At 40.9% G+C, this 17,500-nt stretch overlaps 1 protein-coding gene across 3 annotated transcripts in view; it reads right to left on the bottom strand.

Moving 5' to 3' along the window:
* Positions 1-10,618: 10,618 nt before the first annotated feature.
* LOC123511205 (Fanconi anemia group I protein-like) overlaps positions 10,619-17,500 on the bottom strand; it is a 20,353-nt gene continuing 13,471 nt past the window's right edge. For all 3 annotated transcript variants that reach the window (XM_045266884.1, XM_045266883.1, XM_045266885.1), the window contains 3 exons: positions 16,679-16,880; positions 14,131-14,359; positions 10,619-12,957 (listed from right to left, as the gene is read on the bottom strand). In XM_045266884.1, coding sequence (XP_045122819.1) covers positions 10,627-12,957; positions 14,131-14,359; positions 16,679-16,880 — 2,762 coding nt within the window. In that variant the 3' untranslated portion in view covers positions 10,619-10,626. The remainder of the gene's footprint in view (positions 12,958-14,130; positions 14,360-16,678; positions 16,881-17,500) is intronic.

Below are 17,500 nucleotides of genomic sequence, written 5' to 3'. Positions count from 1 at the left end.
ACCATCAAACTGATGATGGAACGAGATAAAAAAAAAAAAAAGGAAATTCCGAAAGTCATTTTTTATCTCTCGTTTCATACCGTTCCTTTAGTTTCCTTTAAACTACTTTTAAACCTTTGTATGACTCAGGTTTGAGAAAATGATTGGTAAAGTCCATGAATAATGTGCTGAAATAGCCTATTAGCAGCTGTGAAGCTGAAATCAACAGGTCGCAGTCTGATGATAAATCCATGACGCTCGCCACGGTGGTGAATTAACACCTCATCGCAATCCACATACTCTCATTTCTACCATTCTGAGAGCTGCTAGTCTGTGTGTGTGTGTGTATTTACCTAGTTGTATTTACCTAGTTGTAGTTTTACAGGGCCTGGGCTTTATGCTCGTGTGGCCCCGTCTCTATATCTACACTTATCCAATCTTACTTTAAAAGTATGCACACTTGTTGCAGACTCGTTGTGTGTATGTGTGTGTTTCACTGTTTGATCTGCTGCTGTCTCTGACGAGACAGCCAGACGTTAACCTACGGAACGAGCTCAGAGCTCATTATTTCCGATCTTCGGATAGGCCTGAGACCAGGCACACACCACACACCGGGACAACAAGGTCACAACTCCTCGATTTACATCCCGTACCTACTCACTGCTAGGTGAACAGGGGCTACACGTGAAAGGAGATACACCCAAATATCTCCACCCGGCCGGGGAATCGAACCCCGGTCCTCTGGCTTGTGAAGCCAGCGCTCTAACCACTGAGCTACCGTGTGTTTCACTGTTTGATCTGCTGCAGTCTCTGACGAGACAGCCAGACGTTACCCTACGGAACGAGCTCAGAGTTCATTATTTCCGATCTTCGGATAGGCCTGAGACCAGGCACACACCACACATCGGGACAACAAGGTCACAACTCCTCGATTTACATCCCGTACCTACTCATTGCTAGGTGAACAGGGGCTACACGTGAAAGGAGACACACCCAAATATCTCCACCCGGCCGGGGAATCGAACCCCGGTCCTCTGGCTTGTGAAGCCAGCGCTCTAACCACTGAGCTACCGGGCGTGTGTGTGTGTGTGTGTGTGCGCTTGCGCTTACATGCATGTGTGTGTGTGTGTGTGTGTGTGTGTGTGTGTCTGTCGGAGGGAGTGATCTGTGACATTCTCATTATATAAAAACATTTAGCGCAACTGGCATGTTTAAATAGCGATCACAAGAGCCCATCGAGAATGTTCCGCCCCCTCTAGGCTGAGACCCCTGCTCCGCGCCTGGGCTCAAGCAATTGTATTTTTAGTGGTATCCATATTAGAGCCCATATCACCACCCAAGCGCATCTTTGGTGTAACTACCTAGAACCTGGGTATCATGGTGACATGTAGGTAACTTTAAACCACTCGAGAAATGGTAAAGTTTCAAGGCCGTATTTCGTGGGATTCGAGCCTACACGTGAACGTCTGCCCGATCCCAGACTCAACACCTTATCCACTACACCACCGCCTCCTTGATGTACCTACTCACTGTAGGTGAACAGTACACGTGAAAGGAGACTCCACCCGGCCGGGGAATCGAACCCCGGTTATCTGGCTTGTAAGCCAGCGCTCTAACCACTGAGTGTGTGTGTGTGTGTGTGTGTGTGTGTGTGTGTGTGTGTGTGTGTGTGTGTGTGTGTTTACCTAGTTGTATTTACCTAGTTATAGTTTTACAGGGCCTGGGCTTTATGCTCATGTGGCCCCGTCTCCATATCTACACTTATCCAATTTTTCTTTAAAACTATGCACACTCGTTGCTGACACCACTTCTTCACTCAAACTGTTCCACGTCTCAACACATCTTTGTGGGAAACTATATTTTTTAACATCTCTCAGACATCTTCCCTTTCTCAGCTTTTTACTATGCGATCTTGTGTTTCGAATGTCATATTCTTCTCTCAGGATCAGTTTCTCATCGGATCGGATCCCCTCTCTCCCTTCTCTGTTCCAGGGTTGGCAGATCCATAGCCTTTAGTCTCTCCTCATATGTCATTCCTTCAAATTCTGGAACCATTATTGTAGCCATTTTTTGTAGTCTCTCCAACTTCATGTGTTTCTTTTTATGAGGGGTCCACACTACTCCTGCATATTCCAATCTGGGTCTTATTTTAGTACTTATCAATTTCTTCATCATTTCTTTGTCCATGTAGTGAAATGCTACTCCAATATTCCTTAGCAAATTATGTCTCTCTGAAAATTCTATCAATATGGCTTACCTGTTGATTGTTTTCTTCCATCGTCATTCCTAAGTCCTTTTCCTTTTTTACTTTCTCCAGTCCTACTACATCTCCCATCTTATAGATTCCCACAGGTCGTCTTTCACTCTCCCATTTCCATGACATGGCTTTTGTCCACATTGAATTCCATTCCAACTTTGTACTCTATTCCCAGATCTTATTTAGGTTTAGGTGTGTGTGTGTGTGTGTGTGTGATGCCCAGGCAGATGTTTATGCTTTTGAAACGTTTAGGATGTGGCGTGGTCATGTTCGCAGCTATAATAGCTACGTACCGCTTGACAAAATGTGTTTTGGGTTGTGCAGTAATTACATTCAGTATTGGGATCAGGCAAGGATTATCAACGTCTTGTCTTTTGTTCATTATGTATGTTGATGAGTTAGCGAAAATGACTAAGCAAAGATGTAATCCGGAACCGTATATAGACTGGTTATATGCTCTGCTGTATATAATTTTATGGATGACAGTATTAGGTGACCAGGGTAGCTATGTTATGCAACCTTAGCATATTAAATTATTTCTGTAATGAGTATGGGATGAAAGTTAATGCCTATGAATTGAAGTTCTTTGTTATAAACGGTGGTACAAACATGCTGAGCCTTGCCGTGTGAATGATTTAGCTGTGTAACATAGCAGTAATTACGTACATCTTTTTAGGATCCCCATTTACATGTAACAGGTCGGTATCATCTGCTGTGAAACTTCACGCTCAAAGTAAGCTTTGTCATGTATTGAAATTTGTTTCTTTCATATGGAAAAATAACGACACTCCCTTTATTGTAAAAAGACTCTTGTTTGATGCAGCATTGATGTCCTAATTGCTGTATGGTTGTGAGTCCTGATTAGAAGACCTCAAACCGGTATAGTTAAGTTATATAACTGGTCCATGAAGCAATCATTGGGTGTGAGGAGAACTACTGCGAATAGTGTTTGCTATGCCAAACTAGGATTTTGTAAGATACAGACAACATAAGTTCTATCATAAGATGTGGGCTGACAGACACGATATGAATGATGATCCTTTGTCCTTTTGCTATGGAATACGTTATTACTTTAAATACCCCAGTAGGAAAACTTGTAGCGTACATGACACATAATAACGTCTCACACTTGGCGATCCACAATGCTCCATAATGTTCATGACACCATCATTAGATCTAACACAAAACTATTAACCCTAATTTGACTGTACATAATATATATGAAAAGAAGCAAGTGCTTAACGACCTCCACAGGATCTCCTTTACACGATTTAGTGAGTGGCCACAGTTTGGCAATAGAAACAGGTCGCTGGAATAGGTGAGGGTGTGGCTGCCTTCCTACTAAGGAACGTCTGTGTATATGTAGTGACCTACAGACAGAACACCATGGGGAAGAACCATGTCCTCACACTCAACATATTAGACATTCATATGGATTTACTACTTTGACATGTTTTTTTCAGATTTCACTAATGTTGCTTGTGAAATAATTCATAAGATTTTGGGTGTATATGACTGAGATAGGTACAATAATTATGTTTTTGCTATAGTCTTTATTGCCATGTTATTTTGTTTTCCCTTATGTTTTTACTTGCATTTTCTTATTTTGATTAATGTTTTGGAATGTAGATATTCTAATTTCAAGTATTGTAGCATTTTGGTTTTTGATACTTCTAAATGTTTTTGCACGAGTCTTCTAGTTGTGTCTGTTTAGCCTCGTTTAATTTAATTTTCTTTTTCAGTGAGTTATTTGTAATGGACCAGTTTATTTACACATATTTTGTCATATTAAATTTTTTTTATTAGAATGGACTATGTGATTTGATTGTAATGTATTATGTGGTCAATCTACCTATGTGTGTGTGTGTGTGTGTGTGTGTGTGTGTGTTATTCACCACGGTCGTCTACTGGTCACCCAGACAGTCTTTCCCCTACGGGAAGAGCTCAGAGCTCATAGTGACCGATCATCAGGTAGGACTGAGACCACACCAATCTACCTATCTGTGTGTGTGTGTGTGAAATTACCACAGTAGTCTGCTGGTCACCCAGCCAGCCTTCCCCATTATGGAGTGAGGTCAGAGCTCATAGACCGATATTCAGGTGAGACTGAGACCACAACACACTCCACACACCGGGAAAGCGAAGCCTCTACCCCTCAAGTTACATCCCATACCAACTTATTGCTAGGTGAACAGGGCCTATACATTAAGAAGCTTGCCCATTTGCCTCGCCACACCAAGGACTCGGTTATGAGCCGAGTGTGCTAACCACTACACTACGCGTTGTGTGTATTTACCTAGTTGTAAATACATACACCGCGTAGTGTAGTGGTTACCTCACTTGGCTCACAACCAATTGTGCTAACCACTACACTATGCGTGTGTGTGTGTGTGTGTGTGTGTGTGTGTGTATCAATCAATCAATCAATCATGGGGGGCATGTCGCCTCGCATACCCTATGGTGCCACTCTAGGCAGTCATGCCTCACGTCTCCATGCAGGCTCCCTTCCCATGCCAAGTATCTCCCAGCAAGAGGCATCAACTTGCCACAGTCATGAGTTCTGTGGACGTCCCCTTGACTCCTCCATGCTGGGTTATCTCTCGGAGACAACCTGGATTGGCTTTCAGTTAGCGTGCCACATGCCCATATAGTCGCAGTTGGCGTTGACAGACTATGTTGGTAATTGGCCTTGAATCAGTCTCATGGAGCAATCGCTGATTTGGCACAAAGTCATATCAGTGGTACCCCATGATCCTGCTAAGGCATCTAGTACCAAAGACATCAATTCAGCTCTTCAGATCAGTGTTCAACATCCATGTCTCACAACCATAGAGTAAGACAGGAATCACCAGCAGCATGAAGATTCAAATCTTCGTCTGTCTGCACAGGTACTGACAATGCCAAATACTCATGTTGAGCGAGTCCATAATGCCGTAGGCCAGGCCAATTCACTACACTACCAAGGTATGTGAAGTTTTCCAAGATCTCAATGTCCTTGCCACATGCATGGATGGATTTCATCCAGTAAGCCTCCAAACACCTGGAGTCCCAAGGGCTTTGGTTCCTTGAGCAGTGCCTCTAGAGCCATTACCAGAACCTCCAGTCACTTAGCAGATTATTGCATCTTAGACAAAAACAAAATCTGTAATCTTAGTATTGCTGACAGATGCTTCACAATAACTTTGGTCTGCAACTCTGCCTAGTACCCAGTCCATGTATGTGTTGAAAAGTGATGGAGCAAGCATGCATCCCTATCTCACTCCCATGTTTACTGGAAAGAAGCTGGACACACCTCCTCCACACTTCACACCACTCATAGTCCCGGAGTAGAAGCCAGTTAATAAACCAATAATCCTTGCAGGAATCCCATGAAGATGCAGAAGATCCCACAGTGTCTCTCAATGTACAGAATCAAATGCCTTCTTGAGATTGACATAGACTGCAAGCATCCCTTGTTGAAACTCATGTCGGCGCTTCACCAGTATATGAAGCGCTAGGATCTGGTCAGTTGTTGACTTACCGGGCGTGAACCCAAACTGTTCAGGTCTCTGGTGTTTTAGCAGGTGACTGCAGATATGCATCAACAGCAAATGGGCAAGCATCTTGCCTGGTACACTGAGCAGTGTTATACTGTGGTAGTTGTTGCAGTCCTGATGGTCCCCTTTCCCCTACCAGATAGGGATGACCAACCCCTTTTTCCTGTCATGGGGAATGGTGCCTGAATGCCACACAACACTCAGACAGCATGCAACCCATATATCATCATCCCCCGTTTTGAGCAGCTCCACACTGATGTTGTAGATACCAGCTGCCTTCCCACCCCTCAACTTTGCCACAGCCTCTTTGACATCATCAATGGAGGGTACAGTTTTGTCAATGTGTGGATCAGCATCCAGCATCTGTAACCCTGCAGTTTGGAGCTGTCCGCTTGGAGGATTCACTGTGAACAACTGCTCAAAGTACTCAGCCCAACAAGCCATCTGCATCTGATATGAGGCGATCATCTGCTGTTTGGATAGCATTCACCTGAGATGTAGACGTGGAACGGAGTTTCTCCAGGGCTTGATAGGCAGGTTGGAGGTCAATAGCATTTAAATGACACTCTACCTCCTCAGCGAGACCCCTGACGTACGAGTACAGTACCTTTCCTTGTCTCTCCTCAGGAGAGCTTTCATCCTATGTGACAGAGTCTTGTACTGGTCATGGTTCCCTGCAAGTCTAGCAGAGTGATTCTCTTTAATCCTGTGTGTGTGTGTGTGTGTGTATGTGTGTGTGTGTGTGTGTGTGTGTGTGTGTGTGTGTGTGTGTGTGTGTGTGTGTGTGTGTGTGTGTGTGTGTGTGTGTGTGTGTGTGTGCTGTCATGATCATATATAGTTGTTTTAAGTGGACTAGCTTTCCCTCTGACTTTCACCTCATGTCTGGTGTGGGGCTCAAATATACAATACAAAAGCTTTAGCCTTGGTAGCAAGATGTACACTGTTAAGGGTCATAATCCAGGCTCTGCCCCTCCCCTCCATCCTTGGCCAACCAACCAGTCACCACTTCTGTAACTTAATATAGGAATCCAAACAAAATATAGCACACTGAGGTCACTACCTTGTTTAACCCACCACCAGGAAAGGAATGCTGACACCACACATCATGTACTCATCACAAGGAAAGGATTGCCAGCCACGTTCTAAAATGAAACAGTTACCTGCATATAACACCCAACATATAATCATGAGGATTGTAATATTTTATGAGCTACCAACCTTGCAAGTATGACTGACAAGCTGTCCATGCTCACAAAATATTACACTCCCCTTAGCTGAACAGAGCCATTTGCAATTCCGCAGAGGACAGGACCAGCATCTGAACCTTGCTAGAACTTGGGGGAATGCACACTCCACTACACAGTGCACATATACAGTTGGCACCACAGGTATTGGCACGGTACGTTTTTCTCTTGTAACACTTAGAAAAATAATTAACAAAAATATTTAAGGGGAACCTACCAGCCTCTAATACTTTGTGGGGAGTCCTTTTCTCTTTAGACAACTCTCCAGGCATCAAGGAACAGATTTAGCAAGTCTTTGGAGCATGGAGGGTTCCAAATTGTCCCAGATGTCCTGAATCTCCTTCATGAGCTTTGGCAGAGTTGCGGTGTTATGTCGCTTTGAGTCCCCAGATTTTCAATTGGATTAAAGTCTTGACTATTACCAGGCCAGTCCTGTATGTAGTCCACTACTACAAACTCAAACCATTCCTTGACTAATTTTGCTGTGTGCAGGGGCTCTGTCCTGCATGAACACCTCACTCTTGCATGCATCAAAGCAATCCTCCAGATGGTCACACAACAGTTCCAAATATCTTTCCTTGTTCACTGTAATGTTTTTAGGCAACACAACAAGCTTGCCCTTGCCATGGTACCCAAAGGCACCCCATACCATGACACTATCAGGGTGCTTGACTGTCCCCTGTGTGTACTTGGGATGGTACGGGTCCACACCCTGTGGTAGCCTCACCTTACCTCCTCGGTTCCCAGTAACATAAAATGTAGCCTCATCACTCCACAATACCTTCTTCCACTTCTCACTGTCCCACTTCAGATATTTCCTACAAAATTGAACACGTTTTTGCTTCTGTTTCTCAATTAGAATGGGTTTACATCATGGCGCCCGATGCGCATAGCAGAGGTCATTCTTGAGGCGACGTTGGATTGTCCTAACAGACACGTTTTGCAAAAGTTGCGGGTTCTTTTCTTTTAATTCCTTAGCTGTTATTCTAGGTTCAGCTTCTACCTGTTGCTGAAGCACCTTGAGAGTCCTCTTAGACATTTTTCTGCCAGTCCAGTCCTCTTAACATGAAGTGGTGGATCATAGCCTCCCGCAGCCTTACATTTCTTTGTCCATCTCTGGACACTGCGTAGTGCTATGCGGGTCTGGATTGAAATATCCTTGTTACACTTTCCTGCCACACAAGAGTAATGATATCGCTGCAATTTGCTCCCTTGTCAGCTTAGGACCTCGTGGCATTATCCTAAAAAAAAAAAAAAAAAAAAAAAAAAAAAAAAAAAAACGCAAGTTACAGTAGGAAAAACATGTGGGTCGCGTGACAAAAAAAACTGATGCTTCCACCATGAAACACAGTGGGCAACTAAGACCTTCATTCTCTGTGTGGGACTTAAGCTCCGCCCATTCTACCTCATGATCGCATGCCAATACAATTGTCCTTTTCCTTGGGGTCTTTGATAATTCGTCACAGATATTGGCGCACGATTTTCGTGCCAATACCTGTGGCGCCGACTGTATAGTCCTCTGGCCCCAAGCATATACCAAACAAGGGACCAGTAGCATTTAATCCACAAAATCCCTACAAAAGCACGAGCCCACTCAACCTGTAGACAAAATGGCTGCCAGTTCCGACCTTCAACAAGGACCAAGTGGAATTACCTCTGTACCGGAGTCCCAGCCTGTTGTATATTCATGCCAGGGCCCAACTTGGCATTTCAACTAGCTTGTAGGGCACCCTCCCTACAGATGGTAGAGATCTACTGCCTCAAAGCAAAGTACAGTGGAGATTCAATACTCGAACTTAATTTGTTCCAAATGGCTGTTTGAGTATCAAAAAATTTCACTATTGATACCTATAAATCAGGTAATTCCTTCTAATTTGAGCAAAACCTCGTTTATAAAAAATTCTATTTAAATTTTTTTTATAATTTGATTTGTACATACCATAAGTGAAGGATGGTGATGGATAATGTAGAAGAGGAGGGGAGAAGGGTGGAAAGGAGGAGGGAGGTCATTGGAGAACAAGTCACCATCCATGAAAATGTCTTTGTAACTTTTCTCCTTGTGTGATTCCTGTGAACCCACTAGTGGAGGGCTATTGTTCACTAACACTTGCAGTCTCACTAGATTCCTTATTTTCACCCCTATTAAGCCTCTTTGGTGCCATAAGAAGTTTTTAAATGAAAAATTACAAAATGCAGAAGTGTTATTTTTTCAAGACTGCGGCAGGACTAGGGATGTATACCAGTATACGGTATATTGTTTTACCGGTATTGCTGGTAAAACCAGTATCAGAACAGGACAATGGTGGTATCAGCTAGGGAAATGACAGAGCTTTGTTTACCACCATGTGTGAGGCCATTCGATTACCAGATATTTTCACCACTTATAAGCCTTTGGTGTTTATGTAAGTTTACAAACGAAAAACTATAGACAGAACGCATGAGAATGTTATTCTCATGACTGCAGCAGCACAACTGGTGGAGAGGGGAGGGAGAGGCCAGGGAGCCTTTGTTTACAAACACGTGTATGGATGTTTGACTATCAGGTGTTTTTTCGAGTATTAAATCAAACTTTTGCATTCGAGTACTGAGAAGTTTTACTATTAACACGTTCGAGTATTGAGTCTCCACTGTATACATATAAAGGTAATAAACTGGGTCTTCTAACCAAAACACATGTCCAAAAACACTCACCCACAATCCCACTGCACACCCCTTCACTTTGCTTTCACCCTGTACTGAGGAGCATCAAGAAACACTGTGGGTGGATAGGCTCATTCTTTTGAAGTAGGATAGGCCTATTGTCAGCCCTCTGCACAGTGGTAACACATATCAACTAAACTGACTGCAATATTACAAAGCACAAAAATTTCTTACTTAAAAGTAATTCACAAGGCACAAAGAAACATATTCCTCTCATTTAGATATATAATACACATGTACAGTTTATAGTGTCATATAAAACAGGAAAATGGCTGCTGATTCACTACTCAAGGTAAAATAAGTTTATACAGTTTGGGATTCAAATCTCTAGTGTTTCACTTTTGTATAGTGCTGTGAAGTAGTACAGTTACTTAGCATTAATTGCAATCAAAGGTCAAATTGACACACACCAGCAATGCATGACAAATCAAGACATACCTTAACCATCATGAAACCAGATTGCACACAAGCTCTGATGAATAACACATAATTAAAAAATAACACTAAAATCTCCAAAAGCATTTTTTAAGTAATGATTCTATTAACAAGAGGAAAGATCTACCACACTTTTCTATATACAAAACCAAAATAATGTTCATTTGTACTAGTATGTACCAAATTAGGGGCCGCCATGGTACAGTGGAACCATGCGCGCTTTGGGGTCCGAGGGATCTCCAAGCGCACGGGTTTGAATCCTGTCCACGGTCCGAGTGTAGGTTGGGCTTCCTCATTCAGGGCAACGGTTTCCTAGCGGGTGGGCTTTGAGATAGGAGGTACCCTAAACAGTATCCCCTTTAGCCCAGAAATTCCCATGAAAAGCCCACATGGTAAAAAAAAAAAAAAAAAAAAACTTTATAAATGAATTTTTGTTTCGAGGAAAGAAAAGAACAAATTTCCTCAAACACGTAAACTAAACTTTATTTCCTTTTGAGAGACATCTTGCCCTTTTTAGTTTGTGAGACTTGTTGAGACATGGATTTCCTCTTCTGGGCAAATTTGAACTATTACTCTTGAAATTATGCTTTTTGGAAGAGGAAGAGACATCTGGTGAAGACGGTTGTGAGTTCACTGACCTGTTATCTCCGCTATCCCCATCTGATGTGGGACTATGTGTGACATCATCTCCATTTTCTGCTCCAGCTGTCTCTTCCTCTCCATTTTCTTCCTCCCCATCCTCACCATTAACGAGGGCAGATACCATGATTCGGAAATCCCTATTGGTGTTCAATTTCATCTCGTGCATCAGATTGATTTTTGACTTTCGGGAGAGTGTGATGAGGTGCTTTTCATATTGTTCTACTGCAAATATGAGGGAAGGAATGAGCTTAGACTCTTTAATGGCACGGGCAGTGAGAACTGTCCCCTTTTTGGTGCCCTTTCCCATGTCTGAAACTTGTCGTTGAATGTTATCAATGTAGGTGATCATAGGGTAGACTGGTCCACTCACTAAATCTCCAGACATTTTCACCAACTTCTCAAACTTTCCTGAAAGCTGTGTATGGCTGTACAGGCGGTACAAGTCAAGATAATATTTGACATAAGATGAAAGTGCATTGTAGAGCTTGGTGACTGTGGTAAGGGTATGATCAACTAGCGAACCAGGTGGCAGGGCAGATTGAATGATCTCATGTACACCAGAAATCACTGCACTGCATTTACTGATTATACAGTGCTCTACTTTTCTCAAATCACAGTCTCCTGCACTGAGACTAGCTCTCATCTTGCAGACAGCCAGCTCCACTAAGGCCAGAGCTGTATCTAGGTGAGTTAGAGTAACACCTAAAACAGTTGGAGCTGAGTCCTCAGTCACCACGGAATATTTATCATGGTTTTCCACTTCAGTGTCCTCCTTGTGGTCACCCAATTTAGAATGCAACTCCTGTGCTAGTTCCCATGTCATGGAATGGTTGGCCTTCACCTGATCGGACAATTGGAACAACAGTTTCAGGAGAGCCTCCGTCAGAGCTGGATTCTCAAAGTTTTGATCTTTGGAAAGCTGCAACACCCACTCCTGTACCTCTTGGAGCTGTGGGCTGTTATAATCCATAGATTGAGAAACGGTATTGAGCATTTGAACAAGGATGGTGGCATCCTTTAACAAGGAATCACGCTCTTTGTGATGCAGGATCCTCAACAACATCTTCTGACAACGCTTAGCAATCTTGTGCAGTAACACATTGGAAGAAGAGACATCAGTTTTTCCCAACACATCTTTCAGCACTGCCTCAAGCTTATGTTTGAAGTGCTTACAAAAAATTGACATGATGGTAGCCACAATGTTGAGGCTCTGCCTCAATCTGGCTATCTCTCGTACATCTGAGACATCTGGGTTTCCAATACAGCCAATACATTCTTCTAATAATATCTTGGCAATGCCTTTCAATGGGGATAAAAGTTTTTCTCTCTCCAAGCGAGTCAATCCCTTGAAAGAGGACAAATTGTTTTCTACAACACTCAAAAGATACATTTGGAATCCATGGTTGTTGCCCAGTACTGTGCGAATGCTGTCATTAGCTCCTTCTCCATCCTGTCCCTCTTCTTCAGCCAACGTAGTGGTTAGTATGTCTGCTGTTACACGTAAGCTCAAATTACTCTTAAAAGATGATGTTAGTTTGCTTGGTGGACGACCCTGTCCTTTAGTTTTTGATCCTTCTCCTTTCTTGCCAGGTTTCTGATTCTTTTCTGTTATAAGATCAACTATTTTTTGCTGTGATCTGAAGAGAGAAAGAACTGTGGCCACTATTTCCTGTGAATGTTTCTTTGTCAAGAAGGTGTATTCCATCAAGCTATCAAACACTGCAGCCATTACCTGGGCATTCAGTAGGTTTTTCTTACCTGCAGCAATGCCTGTAGAAAAATCTCCATTAGTATTAATGCCCATATCTCCAAGATCACATCCCGAGAGTTTCTCTATTAGCTTGTCAAAGATTGAACAAATTTCATTTAAGACTGAAACTACATTATCATTCTCCCCATCACCAGCAGCAACTACATCCCTGTGTTTGTGGTAATAAGCTTGGCAGCCAGCCAGGGCAGACAACAAGTCACCAAGAGGTTCTACCAGGATCACACTCTCCCCTTGAACCTGGACAACCTTCCTCAGTTGAACAGGGTTAAGGGCATCTAGCCGCAAGTCCATGAAAGTTTGGCTGTGTTGTAGTAGCAGCTCCATAATACTTACAACCAAGTGTGGGTTGGTAGCACACACTTCGTACAGTCCTTTGTAGAAGATGCACTTTACCTAATAAAAGAAGGAATCTTGAATAAGCATATGTAAGCAGAAGAAATCTAAATATTTTTGGCTATCAAAATGCATGGTAAGATAATATAGTTGTTTTAGCTTATGTCACAAGGCATCAAATAATGAAGAATATTAAACAAACAAAAAACAAACAAACAAACAAACAAACAAACAAAAATAAATAAATAAACAAATAAACAATAAATCATAAAAATTTATTTCAAATTATTTAATTGGCAGCAAAGATTTGCCAACGTACTCTTACTTTCCTCAGTTGCCTTTTGTAACATAAAGGGCATAAGAACAAATACTATCTCTCTTAATGTCTCTGGAATTTTTGGAATAATAGACAAACTTCGAACATACAAACTAAGCCATTTAAAAATAAAATTGTGTCTTATTGTAATAGCAAAATTACCGTAAACACTCACTACAAATATTATATCCACTGGGATTAATCCTTATCTAATAATATATCTGATAATCTTGACTATGTAAGGGTTCAAAGAACTTGGCCTTTTACTACATCTAAACTCACTAAAACATTTTTTACCCATACATAGTATAATATAGCATTACTGAATGATGAATAATGTTTAGTAAAGTACATACACACATGGTCTTAAAGGCCTGCCTTCCATGAAGGAAGAAATACACAGATTTATGAACTGAGCTGAGCAAACATGTCATAGATAGTGCATTAAAGCTCACCTGTCCTCCTCAATTGCCCTTTCTCTAGTTTAAACAAAAGACACCTGAATCCATTGGGTGATAAATGGGAAGGAGACCAGCAAGGATGCAAGAAGAGTACACTATGGGAACAGCTATTATTATTCTTCTTGTTGGTGGTTTGGTAATTTTTTTCTTCAGTACAATGCATTATAAATATTTCATAGTTGCACAATCCTTCACACTACAAATAACTAGATTCTCAGCTTGTATGTTGATCTTATCCACTCTAGGAAAATTTTGTGCTGATGTCTGAAAGTGTTTGATGTTCCTTTCGTAATAATCTAATATATAAATGTCTGATAAAGTGAAGGTTTACTCCAAGTAGTAATTCAACTTTAAAGAAGAGAAAGAGGAATTATAGTATTTGAGAGAAACATGATAAACATATAACTATTTGGCATCTAATAAATATTATCAAATGAAAATTGAGAATGCAATCACCTCCTGCTGTTGAGAAAAGCACCGCTTCAACACCCCAAGCAGCTCAAGACACAGGGACTCATTTGTGGAGCTGTCCAACACTGAGTGAACATTAACATTTACACTGGTAGAGCTGAGGGAGCAAGAGAAAGACATGGATGCCTGGGAGGATGGTAGTGTTCCCATCACACGGGAAAATTTCAGGAACTGCAAGAAGCCTCTGACAGCAATCTGACGACTTTCAATCTTTCTGGAGAAGAAAACACTTTTAGTCCTTTTTCTCACAAATCATTTGGTCTTGTAAAAAATAAAATAAATTAATTAAATAAAATAAAATAATAAGATATATAAATAAATAGTGATATGTAACAGTTCTAGAATTCTTTCTTAGTAAATCTATATACAGTATCTGAGAAATTATGATCTTAATCCTAAGATTTTTAGAAAGAATAAAGGCTATATTATTCACATCACTAAAATACTACAGTAATAACATTAATAAAAATTATTAATAATACAGTGGTACCTTGAGATACGAGTTTAATTTGTTTTGTGACGAAGTTCATTATCTCAAAATGCTTGGATCTCAAAACAATTCTTCCCATTGAAATGCGTTCAAATGCCATTAATCCATTCAAGCCTTCCCAAAAAGAGCACCCCATATTTTTTATGTTTTTAAGTAGAAACAGGTATCTATGAATAATAATTATTGTATAGAAACATAATAAAACATAACAAAAGAGAACATAAATAGATAAACTACTCTTATAAAGTATATTCATCTTGGAGGGATGCATTACATGAGACGTTACCCTACTGTGTCTCCACCCTCACTTCAGCTGAATCAGCTCAGATCATCTGGAGTGTACAAAAATAACCACCCACAGAAGACTGGCTGCTCTTAAACTACAAAAGAGCTTGTTGACGATCCTGGAAACATTATTCATAGAATGAATGAACTTTTAAGTAGGCAAAAGAGAGAGAGAGAGAGAGAGAGAGAGAGAGAGAGAGAGAGAGAGAGAGAGAGAGAGAGAGAGAGAGAGAGAGAGAGAGAGAGAGAGAGAGAGAGAGAGAGAGAGAGAGAGAGAGAGAGAGAGAGAAGAGAGAGAGAGAGAGAGAGAGAGAGAGAGAGAGAGAGAGAGAGAGAGAGAGAGAGAGAGAGAGAGAGAGAGAGAGAGAGAGAGAGAGAGAGAGAGAGAGAAGAGAAGAGAAGAGAAGAGAAGAGAAGAGAAGAGAAGAGAAGAGAAAAGAGAAAAGAGAAGAGAAAAGAGAAAAGAAAAGAGAGAGGGTAGAGGCTGCACTGCCACAGCCACTGCATAGGTTTGTTTACATTGTTCCCCTCTTAGGTGATGAGCGTTGGTGGAGAAGGTAAGCAGAGATGGGAGAAATTCATTTTTGTCTTTTCAGTTACATACACATGTATACTTTATCAATGCATAAAAATATATACATAATAAAAGCAGAAGTTTATTTAGTATTCTTATCTTAGACACAGATGCTTTTGGCTAATGGTGGTGAATGGCAGAGAAGGGAAGGAGGGAGGAAAGGATATAGGCACCATTCACGTGTAAACATTAAACGAAAATTAAAACTATATGTTCGAAAAGTCAATAGTGTAAACATAATGAAAGAACAATCACAATACACAATATCTGCAAGAAGCATGTAGATACTAGCTCAGCAGAGGCTGGACCTATGCGCCGAGCTGCCTACTAGCGGCAACACCCCCAAGCACAACTCATCTCTCAAAATAAAAAATGGACCAAATCATACCTCGTATCTCAAAAAACTGGTGCCTCAGATAGCTCATATCTTAAGGTACTACTGTAGTAGTAGTAGTAGTAGTAGTAGTAGTAGTAGTAGTAGTAGTAGTAGTAGTAGTAGTAGTAGTAGTAGTAGTAGTAGTAGTAGTAGTAGTAGTAGTAATAATAATAATAATAATAATAATAATAATAATAATAATAATAATAATAATAATAATAATAATAACAATAACAACAATAACAACAATAACAACAATAACAACAATAATAACAATAACAACAATAATATCAATAACAACAATAATAACAACAACAATAATACTAGTTTAGTAAATGAGAAGGAAAAGTATGGTGCATTCATGGACTTCACACACACACACACACACACACACACACACACACACACACACAGAGAGAGAGAGAGAGAGAGAGAGAGAGAGAGAGAGAGAGAGAGAGAGAGAGAGAGAGAGAGAGAGAGAGAGAGAGAGAGAGAGAGAGAGAGAGAGAGAGAGAGAGAGAGAGAGAGAGAGAGAGAGAGAGAGAGAGAGAGAAAATCAACATATTCAACATTTGGTTTCATTCTGGGAACTTTCTCTCAAGTGAAAGACCATGGCATAGAAGTCTCCTACATTATTTTTCTTGCTTCCTCATCTTTCTCTATATCACAAAATTATGGAACTGTGAGCAAACATCCTTTCTTAGCAGGTGCTTACTAATAATTTTGTGAATAACTTTAACTCTTCAAGAATTTTGACTAGCATGACCAAGATTAACTTATATTACAACTCTTCAGTGCCCTCACCAACCTTGAGATGAGCATCTTCTTCAATAAGATTATTAGGGAATCCTTGAGGGCCATGTTGATCTTGAGCAATGGGTTGAGTGCCAACAGCAAGTGGGTGGCAGCTCCCAACGGAAGATGCTCAAGATAATTGAGGGTTTCACATAGCACATCCTGATGATTCAGAACAGCCATGGGCACAGCTCGGACCAATTTCTCCAGGATCACTGATCCAATGACCCAAATCAGTTCAGTTAGAACTATATAGATATAAGGGATAGGTAAGTTTTTCCTTGTGATTATGAGATAACTGTTTCAGAGGCAGTGTTACATTTTTTTAGGGGGTATAACTAACAATATTGGAATAGTAGGTTTATCTTCTGACAGATAGTTTCAACCCTTCTGCTAATTTTCTCATTAAAGTTTATTGATATGCTTTAATTAAGTAAATGCTAACACACACACACACACACACACACACACACACACACACACACACACACACACACACACACACACACACACACACACACTCATCATATAAAATATTGACTAATATAAGAGTGGTGTTTTAATACAGGGACAAAAATATGAAAAAAATTATCACAAGCATGATACATCTAAAGCTGGAATATGCAGGTGTGGTGTGATCTCCGAGCTCTAAAAATGATATAAGAAGATTAGAATGGATACAGAAGATTGCTACAAAGATGGTGCCAGAACTGAAGGACCTAACACATGAAGAAAGGCTGAAGGAAACGAGACTGCCAACCTTACAAGATAGAAGAGAACGAGACCTAATAACAATGTACAAGATAATCAATGGCATTGAAAAGGTAGACAAGGA

This window comes from Portunus trituberculatus, chromosome 31 (genome assembly GCF_017591435.1).
Source record: "Portunus trituberculatus isolate SZX2019 chromosome 31, ASM1759143v1, whole genome shotgun sequence".
Taxonomy (NCBI): Eukaryota; Metazoa; Arthropoda; class Malacostraca; order Decapoda; family Portunidae; genus Portunus; species Portunus trituberculatus.
The sequence above is the reverse complement of the archived record's forward strand: the minus strand, read 5'-3'. Positions and strand labels throughout refer to the sequence as shown.